This window comes from Mixophyes fleayi, chromosome 4 (genome assembly GCF_038048845.1).
Source record: "Mixophyes fleayi isolate aMixFle1 chromosome 4, aMixFle1.hap1, whole genome shotgun sequence".
NCBI lineage: Eukaryota > Metazoa > Chordata > Amphibia > Anura > Limnodynastidae > Mixophyes > Mixophyes fleayi.
The window spans coordinates 12,637,928-12,648,743 of record NC_134405.1 but is presented as its reverse complement, the minus strand read 5'-3'; the positions used below and the strand labels follow the sequence as shown (position 1 = coordinate 12,648,743).

At 41.8% G+C, this 10,816-nt stretch overlaps 1 protein-coding gene across 1 annotated transcript; it reads left to right on the top strand.

Moving 5' to 3' along the window:
• Window positions 1–8,510: 8,510 nt before the first annotated feature.
• LOC142150407 (olfactory receptor 11L1-like) lies at window positions 8,511–9,455 on the top strand. Its single transcript, XM_075205603.1, has one exon. The coding sequence runs from the start codon at window positions 8,511–8,513 to the stop codon at window positions 9,453–9,455; it is 945 nt and encodes a 314-aa protein (XP_075061704.1).
• Window positions 9,456–10,816: the final 1,361 nt, after the last annotated feature.

Here is a 10,816-nt window from a genome sequence, read left to right as displayed (position 1 = left end):
TTCATTTTTATAAACATCATTTTCTCCACATTTTTGGGAAGTAACCTTCTACGGCGATCACTGACTAAGTTCCCTGCTGTGCTGAACACTCGTTCAGAGTACACACTGGAGGGTGGGCAGCTTAGGTATTGCAAAGCAAGTTTGTACATGGGTTTCCAAATGGCCTGCTTTTCTTCCCAGTAAGGAAAGGGACTGTCTGACATTTCCATATCAACTACCTCTTGAAAGTAATCCTCCACCATCCTTTGCATGTTTATACTCATATTGGATGGAGTTATGGGCAAAGTGACACATTTTTTTGAAAAATCCTTCAAACCAGCCCAGATGTTAAATTGTTCTGGTCTGCCCCCTGTGTCTTCCCTGCTTCTTTTTTGGAAATTTAATTTTTTACAAGCAACAGCTTGAGAAAGTGAAGGAGGACACGTCGTCAAGCCGAGGCCCAGTTCAGCGGCCAACTTGCTGAGCAATAGCTCCTTGCAAAAGTTCACATCTCGCTCATTTACAAGTAAAGACTCAATGTAGGTTTTAAACCTTGGATCAAGCACAGTGGCCAAAACGTACTGATCCGAGTTCAAGATCTTAATAACTCGAGGATCATTGTGAAGCGAATTAAGTACTTGATCGACAAGGCCAACATACTTTGCTGAATTGCTTGCTTTCAGCTCCTCCTTCATTTTCTCAAGCTGCTTTTCCAATATTCTAATTAAAGGAATGACTTGGCTCAAACTAGCAGAGTCTGCACTGACCTCACATGTCACAACTTCAAATGGTTTCAGCACCTTGCACAGCACTGAAAGGATTCCCCACTGTGCAAGAGTGAAATACATCCCCCCTCCTTTCCCAATGTCATGACTTGTGCAATATGCTTGGATGGCTTTGCGCTGTTCCTCCATCCTCTGAAGCATGTACAGGGTGGAATTCCACCGAGTTACCACCTCTTGCTTAAGTTGGTGGCAGGGCAAGTTAAACTGCTCTTGGAGCTGCTGTAATCTCCTACATGCTGTGGCTGAATGCCTGAAATGGCCTGAAATTTTACGGGCCACCGAAAGCATCTCCTGCACCTCACGGTTATTTCGTAGGAAGCTCTGCACCACCAAGTTGATGGTGTGAGCAAAACAGGGAATATGTTGGAAATCACCCAGCTGTAATGCTCGCACTATATTGTTGGCGTTATCTGAAATGACATACCCTGGGGAGAGTCCGAGTGGTATAAGCCATGCATCAATCACATCTCTCAGTTTGCGTAACAAATTGTCAGCCGTATGCCTGTTAGTGAAGCCGGTGATACAAAGAGTGACCTGCCTGTGACAAATGTTACGTAGTGGTGTACATGCTGCTGCTGTTCCTGCTGGTGAAGGTGAATGACCAACCCAGTGGGCTGTCACAGTCATATAGTCTTTGGTTTGGCCACTTCCACTTGTCCACATATCTGTGGTTAAGTGAACAGTGGGCAGAATGGCATTTTTCAGCGCAATCTCTACATTTTTACACACTTTTTGGTATAGTTGTGGAATAGCTTTACGGGAGAAATGGTGTTGCGATGGAATTCTGTAACGCGGACACAAAACCTCAATTAACTGTGAAAAACCAGCTGCGTTTATTGTGGAGATTGGACGCAGATCTAACACTAACATTGCAGCCATGGCGTCTGTGATTCGCTTGGCGACTGGGTGACTGCTGTCATATTTGCTTCCCCTCGCAAATGATTGTTTCACAGTTAATTGCTGAAATGTAGGACTGCTCATTTTATTAACCTGCCTCTGGGATGACGATTCACCCCCAGCAGCAGCAACAGCAGCAGCAGGACTAACGCTTTCTTCAGAGGAATCAATAATAGTGCCGGAGTCATCCAGCCTTAAGTGGGATGCCGGGCTAACTCCGAGCGCTACTGAGGATATTGATGAGGATGGTGTGGTGGGTGTATTTTGTAGCCGTCGGTATGTCGGTGAGCGGAGGGTCTTAGCTGATGAGGGAGTGCTTGTATTCTTTTGGGAAGAACTTTCAGCTTTTCCCAACACTTTGCCATGAACTCTCGTTAAATGGCGTAACATAGACGAGGTTCCAAGATGGTTAAGGTCCCTCCCTCGACTGACTGTGGCTTCACATACACTACAAATGGCTATACAATTGTTGTCTGGATTTGGGTAGAAATAATTCCACACATAAGAAGTGGATTTTTTTGTTTTATGCCCAGGCATGACAATGGCCTTTTTCTTGTCACGTGCCAGAACTGCTGCCACTGGTGCAGGACTTACACAAACAACCTCATCCTCATCAACATCCTCATTAGCGCCCTCGTCGCCTACACAAATCTCCCCCTCATCCTCTTCTAATTCCAAAGTGGCATCCTCAATTTGGGTATCACCGGCTACACTCGGGCTATTAAGGCACACATCAGCAGAATGCTCACGATTAGACATCCCACTGTTGGATGGACTCTCCACAGGGATTGTTGTCATTTGTGAATCAGAGCAAATATTCTCCTGTAATGCCTCACTGTTATCTTGCAGCTCGGCTTTGACGCGTAACAGTAGTTGTGCACCAATTGTAGGCTGGGTAACTTTTTGGGATCTGCCACTAATAGCCAAAGGTGAAGGCCTCATTCTCTCTTTGCCACTGCGTGTGTAGAATGGCATGCTTGCAATTTTTTTTTTATCGTCACTTAACTTTTGCTCAGTTACACTTCTTTTTCGCTTCAATACAGTAAATTTTTTTTTGGTTTTTGTTTTTTGCACTAATTTGAAAACACTCTGTTGTTTGACATTGCCTTGGCCAGATGACGTACTGGGAACACTAACATCAGGACTGGTGACAGAACCTGGTTGCTCATTCAGATCATATGTGGACTGCTTTGAATCCATTCTGAGCGCAAACCACTGGGGAGTGCTAAAAATTATTTAGTAGATTCTGCTGACAGTTATGACTTTTGACAGCCAGAAATATTAATGCACAATTAGGGAGGACACCCCAAAAGCACTGAGGTGTGCTAAAAATTATTTAGTAGATACTGCTGACAGAAATGACTTTTGACAGCCAGAAATATTAATGCACAATTAGGGAGGACACCCCAAAAGCACTGAGGAGTGCTAAAAATTATTTAGTAGATACTGCTGACAGATATGACTTTTGACAGCCAGAAATATTAATGCACAATTAGGGAGGACTCCCCAAAAGCACTGAGGAGTGCTAAAAATTATTTGGTAGATACTGCTGACAGATATGACTTTTGACAGCCAGAAATATTAATGCACAATTAGGGAGGACACACCAAAAGCACTGAGGAGTGCTAAAAATTATTTGGTAGATACTGCTGACAGATATGACTTTTGACAGCCAGAAATATTAATGCACAATTAGGGAGGACACCCCAAAAGCACTGAGGAGTGCTAAAAATTATTTAGTAGATACTGCTGACAGATATGACTTTTGACAGCCAGAAATATTAATGCACAATTAGGGAGGACACCCCAAAAGCACTGAGGAGTGCTAAAAATTATTTGGTAGATACTGCTGACAGATATGACTTTTGACAGCCAGAAATATTAATGCACAATTAGGGAGGACACCCCAAAAGCACTGAGGAGTGCTAAAAATTATTTAGTAGATACTGCTGACAGATATGACTTTTGACAGCCAGAAATATTAATGCACAATTAGCGAGGACACCCCAAAAGCACTGAGGAGTGCTAAAAATTATTTAGTAGATACTGCTGACAGATATGACTTTTGACAGCCAGAAATATTAATGCACAATTAGGGAGGACACCCCAAAAGCACTGAGGAGTGCTAAAAATTATTTAGTAGATACTGCTGACAGATATGACTTTTGACAGCCAGAAATATTTATGCACAATTATGGGGGACACCCCAAAAGCGCTGGGGAGTGCCAAATATGTAGAAAAAATAATAAACCTCTATCCTCCTCTCTGCACTAGCGATTTTGGTTAGAGCAATTGCAAGAACAATATTGTATTCTCTGTCCCTGCTCTAATTAGCCTATGACTACACCCTGCTCTCTCCCTCTGTCAAATGGCGATGGATTGCTGTGGAGGCGTGTATTTATAAAGTTGAAGTATCGCGAGAACCGAGCCCCGAGATCCGACGACGTCACAATGACGTTCGGCCTCGATTTGGATTCGTAATGGGCGGGAGAGTACCGAGCTGCTCAGCTCGGTACTCGGATACCCAAAGTTTGGGTGGGTTCGGTTCTCGGAGAACCGGACTCGCCCATCTCTAATTTATTGGTCTTCTGCCCAGGCATGACGATGGGCTTTTTCATCTCATGGACAACAACTGTTTCCCCCCCTGGTGCCTTATTAAAGCAAACCACATCAGCATCCTCCTCGTCAAGTTCCTCCTCAGCGCCAGCTACATCAATATCCTCCTCCTGGTGTACAACATTGACACCTTCATTATCAAAATCTGGAACTGCACTGTGGGTGATCCTTCCAGCATTTGCAGAGGGCGTGCTGCAAATGGTGGAAGGAGCCACCTCTTCCCGTACAGTGATGGGAAGGTCAGGCATCGCAACCACTAACACCCTTGGACTCTCCTTGGGGATTTGTGATGCCATGTCTTTAGAAGGCAGAGTTGTTTGCTGTGTTTTTGATGACAGCTTAACTCTCTTAAATTTTCTAGAGGGGGGGAGGAGGAGGGCTTAGATTGTTAGTGTGAAGCTGAACCACTAGTCATGAACACGGGCCAGGGCCTAAGCCGTTCCTTGCCACTCCGTGTCGTAAATGGCATATTGGCAAGTTTACGTTTCTCCTCAGATGATTTTAATTTCTTTTTTTTGATCATTTTAGTGAACTTTGGCTTTTTGGACTTTACATGCCCTCTACTATGACATTGGGCATCGGCCTTGGCAGACGACGTTGATGGCATTTCATTGTCTATGTCATGACTAGTGGCAGCAGCTTCAGCATTAGAAGGAAGTGGTTCTTGATCTTTCCCTACTTTATCCTCCAAATTTTTGTTCTCCATTATATGCAGCACAAGAGAGCGTACCCCTAAACCACACACACTCGGCAAAGTCTTTAAAAATTATATGCGGCACAGGAGAGTACCACTGGACTGGAGTTATATGGCTGTACCACTGGACTTATACGGCAGGATCAGTGGACTTATACAGCAGTACCACTGGACTTATACGGCAGGATCAGTGGACTTATACGGCAGTACCACTGGACTTATATGGCAGTACCACTGGACTGGACTTAAGCAGCACAGGACAGCACCACTGGATTTAAATGGCTGTACCACTGGACTGGACAAAGGACAGCACCACTGGACTGGACTTATATGGCAGTGCCACTGGACTGGACTTAAGCAGCACAGGACAACACAGGACAGCACCACTGGAATTATGGCAGCACCACCACTGGACTGAGCAGGACAGAGCACAGGACAGCACCACTGGACTGAGCAGGACAGCACCACTGGACTGAGCAGGACAGAGCACAGGACAGCACCACTGGACTGAGCAGGACAGCACCACTGGACTGAGCAGGACAGCACCACTGGACTGAGCAGGACAGAGCACAGGACAGCACCACTGGACAGAGCACAGGACAGCACCACTGGACTGAGCAGGACAGAGCACCGGACAGCACCACTGGACTGAGCAGGACAGCACCACTGGACTGAGCAGGACAGAGCACAGGACACCACCACTGGACTGAGCAGGACAGAGCACCGGACAGCACCACTGGACTGAGCAGGACAGAGGACACCACCACACACCCTCCCTCTTCCCTCTCCAATGCCCGAGTGAAGATGGCGGCGGGAAGCGGGGAATAATATGAATCCAGATCTCGCGAGATCCGACGGCGGGATGATGACGTTTTGCCTCGTTCTGAGTTTTGCGTCGGGCGGGAATCCCTGAACAGTGCTCGGATCCGGGCTCGGATCGGCACTGTTCGGGGGTGTTCGGATTTCAAAAATCCGAACCCGCTCACCCCCAGTCAGCAGACATTGTAGGCGGCACTTTTCAGGTCGTGTGGCTGTTTAATGATGCGCACTAATAGATACCAGCAAAGTTGCTTGTCCAGCTGAGACACAAAGCTGAGCATCCAATTGCTTTTGAGGGGAGAATGTTTCTGTATTTTCTATTGGAAATGAAAACTTGAGTGATTGGGAATGAATAGTAGGAATTAATGAATGTTTCAGTGGATGATCAGGCTCAGTGCTCTTCCCAGGGTCAAAAGTATTTTAATGTGCAAATGACTCATGTAGTAGCATATGTTGTATTCGTTCTAAAGTCAAAACTATTTACATTAACTATACATAATAAAAAGTGATATTAAAGTCAATAGATTGTGTTTTGCTAACTAACTGCTCCTAAAAACCCTTGTGGATATTGCTGAGTATTCTCAATGGTGTCTTTCAGTCTCTACGACACTATAAAATCACCTCAGAAATACATCTTCATGGTGCAGTTGAAGAGAGACCATCTGTACGTTCACCACAGACAACCAGCAGTACAGGGCGATTGGTTTCATACAAGAGTGAGAGAATAAGTCTTGTCTATGTTTATTCTATTTCTATAAGTGTGAGATCCGGATCCTGGTTGTGGAAATATCGTCAGGTATCTGAGGTGAGTTAGGCTGCATTGGAAGAAAAACAACACTGTTTACTTACTTTTTATATATATTTAGCTACTTAAGTGTCTTTGTACTTGAGCTTTAGTAAACAATACTTTTTCTGGTTTACTAGTTTTATAGTGTTGTATGAGGCTATATTCTTACACTGAAATAAAATGTGAAGGATTAGAACAATTCTGAATGTTATCAGACTTTTCAATATGATTCTTTCCAGCTGGTAGGAAATGCTCAGTCGTACCTATACGGAAATAATAATTGATCATTCACCGCACCCCTCGTCTCCATCAGTGAATGAATGCAGCCCAGAAGAGGGAACAGTTAGTTCATTTTGAACTGAGTGGAAGCGGTGATGGTTGGATGGTTGTGTGCATATAACAACGTGCCTATGTTATGTACCAAGTTATGGGGTAATATGTGCAAATAATTAATTGAGTAAAGTATTGTCAATTAGAACCTTGTAAGCAGAAAGAATATTTCTTAAAAATGGCAATAATGGTCTTTTAGAGTAAAGACATATACAACTGTTTATAACAAGGGAATCCTGTACTAGGCAGCAGTATGGTTATACTATTTGTTACTATTTTTAGTTGTTGTTTTTTTTTTCTTAAAATGTGTTTATCCTGTGTTACCAAATTTTCAGAAGATGAGATGTTGTTTACTAACAAAAAAGTTAAACATCAAAATGTTATTATTTAAAATTGCATTAAACATAGCTATTAGAACCATAGAGTAGAAAGCTATTTAGTTGTCATCAAACATTAACATAAACTGGTTTATATAATAACACTACGCAAAAAAGCTAAATATCCCCAGTACTTATATTCTGCTTGAGAATCATTTGCACTTCAACTCTAAACTCTACTATGACTTTTGACAGCCAGAAATATTAATGCACAATTAGGGAGGACACCCCAAAAGTCAACTCTTAAACTCTACTAAACTGCGGGTTTTTTCATCTCTTGGGGGTATATTTACTAAACTGCGGGTTTGAAAAAGTGGAGATGTTGTTTATAGCAACCAATCAGATTTTAGTTATTATTTATTTAGTACATTCTACAAAATGACAGCTAGGATCTGATTGGTTGCTATAGGCAACATCTCCCCTTTTTCAAACCCGCAGTTTAGTAAATATACCCATTATTGTTGAATTGCCCAATGTTAATCACATCTCTATTTATGAGATTTTAGCAACTATTTTTGCAACTTTTTTGAGAAATTGCTAGTCGCTTTATTCACAGACTTTTAACACCTAAAGATGTTTTATCAGAATAAGTAATTCACCAACAGACACATCAAACCATTGATCATAGATTTCCCTCTGCATAGCCTTATTAAATATCCATTGCCAAGTCTCAATTGTTACCTCTGTAAACTATTCTGACTTCATATTTAAAGCTTCACCTACATTTTTGGTGGGTCACATTTCTTGTATATACAGGTATCTATGACCTCCTACCTTATATGATGCTAGTTTGCCTCTGTATTACAGGTTGCGTAATTCGGAGAAGATATGAGCTAAGGTAGACTGTAAAGAAACTTCTGCTGGATAACTTGATGAATCAGTTTATGCTAAGCAGATTTTGATTGTAGTGGCGAAAATAATAATTTGGGGTCCATACATGGAGTGATTTTAGGGCAACTTATTGAAGAAAAAAAACTAGTTCTCTGATTAGAAACTGACAGATACGAATCAATATTTATTTTCTCATGTTTCAGGTTATCACAAGAAAAACCTATTGGAAAAATATTTATGCATAAAACTAGAATAGATTAAACACTTAAAACGGAATTGCAATTTACCCTTTTATATATAATACAATTTTTTTTTATTTTCAGTGCAATTTATTTATTTTATTTATAATAATCCTGTATTAGTTCTTGAGATTATGTTTCTTACTCTTCCATCAGATGCTTCCAAGACAAAACCAATCAATGGCCAATGAGTTCTTCATAATGGGGTTCCAGAGTCTACACAGCACCAGGATGCTACTCTTTACTTCCCTCCTTGTCATCTATATGGTGACCATAGCTGGAAACCTTCTGATCATAATGTTGGTGTCATCCACACATCACCTTTATTCTCCGATGTACTTTTTTCTCAGCCAGTTGTCCCTTTCTGATATCGCCCTTACCACAACCATTACCCCAAGCACACTTAACATCATTTTAAAAGAAGGTGTCACTGTTTCATTGGCTGCTTGTATTATACAACTTTATACATTTTCAGCATCTTTGATTACAGAATGTCTTCTTCTAACTGTGATGTCATATGACAGATACGTGGCCATCTGTAAGCCAATGCATTATTCTAACACAATGAATTTCTCATTTTGTCTTCAGCTAGCTACGCTGTGCTGGGCCCTAGGATTTGCTCTAACCTTTATAGTTGCCATGTTGATCTCCAATCTCTATTTCTGTGGCCCCAGTGTGATTAACCACTTCTTCTGTGACTATGCTCCCCTTGTACAACTTTCATGCTCCGACACATACATTTTGGAAACGGTTGTACTTATTATAGCCACTCCTGAAACTATCATTGAGACGGTGTTTATCCTTTCAACGTATGCTTATATAGGTCTTGCTATACGTAGAATATCTTCTACCACTGGGAGACAGAAAGCCTTCTCCACTTGTAGCTCTCACCTTGCCGTGGTGTGCATCTGTTTTGGGTCTATAATTGCCACCTATGTTTCTCCATCTGGAAAACAACCATTAGACATGAACAAGATCCTATCACTATTGTACACTGTGGTAACTCCTTTATTAAACCCAGTTATTTACAGCTTGAAAAGCCAAGAAATCAGGACTACCATTAGTAAAAGAATGTATAGACTGAGGCATATACTAAATTAATATTACAAAGGCTTTACGGCTTTTTAGGTAATGAATCATCATCATCACGTATTTATATAGCGCCACTAATTCCGCAGCGCTGTACAGAGAACTCATTCAAATCAGTCCCTGTCCCATTGGAGCTTACAGTCAATTTACCTACCAGTATGTTTTTGGAGTGTTGGAAGAAACCGGAGCACCCGGAGGAAACCCACGTAAACACAGGGAGAACATACAAACTCCACACAGATAAGGCCATGGTCGGGAATCAAACCCATGACCCCAGTACTGTGAGGCAGAAGTGCTAACCACTAAGCCACCGGGCTGCCCATCTAACCTAAAATGCTTTTTTTTGTTTTTAAATGTATTTTTATGTATTCAACTATATGTTCAGTTGTGCAGTGGTCATGGTGCTTTTGTTTCAATAATCGAGGTTGATCTGAAGATATTGATTATATTGAAGCAAAAAATAAAGATTTTATTCTAAAAGAATAGTGGTGCTATGGTTAATTAATATTATTATCATTTATTTGCTAGGCGCCACAAGAGTTCCGCAGCACCGTACACAGTACAAGCAGTAGACTATACAGGGTGAAACATTACTGAACAATAAACATAAACACACACTTAAGAAACTCCAGGCAGGCTGATGTAGTAAAGACGGAGCAGAAGAACAGGTATGGAGACAGGAGGGAAGAGGGCCCTGCTCATACAAGCAGCTCACATCCTAAGGGAGGGTAAACTAAATCAGGCACAAAGGGGAGCCAATGGAACAAGGGGGAGAGAAAAGGGGGGCCAGGAGGAGAGAGGGGAGAATGAGCGGAGGAGATGAAAGGGTTAAGTGGATGGTTAGTATTGCTGCCTTCCAGTGTTGGGATCTGGTTTTCGGTTCTGATCCAGGCAACTATATCGTTTGTATGGATTCATGTATTCACATTGGTTTCCTCTCACAGTCCAAAGAGATACTAGTTATTTGGCCTTTCAAATGGTCTCCAATGTGTTCCTGTGGTAGAGCGATTAGTCACATGACAAGTGAAAAAGAACATAGGGCCTGATTCATTAAGGAACTTAGGCAAGAAATTGAGTAAGTTTTCTTACTTAAGTTTTCTGGACAAAAACATGTTGCAATGCAAGAGGTGTAAATATTTTGCACGTGATGTCAAATATTTTTGTGTCAAAAAAGACAAAAGTATTAAAGGTCTTTTTAAAAATGACAGGGAGAGAAAAATGTGGGAATTCAAACTGATAAGAACATTCCAGTCATTATCTCAAGGACTCAATATAACACCCACTACATGAACACATTTCACACCTCACAACAGAGCAACTCCAGATCTCTGAACTCCTAGGACTTTTACTCTTCCATCCATAGCGAAAACAGT

Excerpts from the sequence above, each read along its gene's own strand:
- LOC142150407 (XM_075205603.1), top strand. The coding sequence starts at position 8,511 with ATGCTTCCAAGACAAAACCAATCAATGGCCAATGAGTTCTTCATAATG.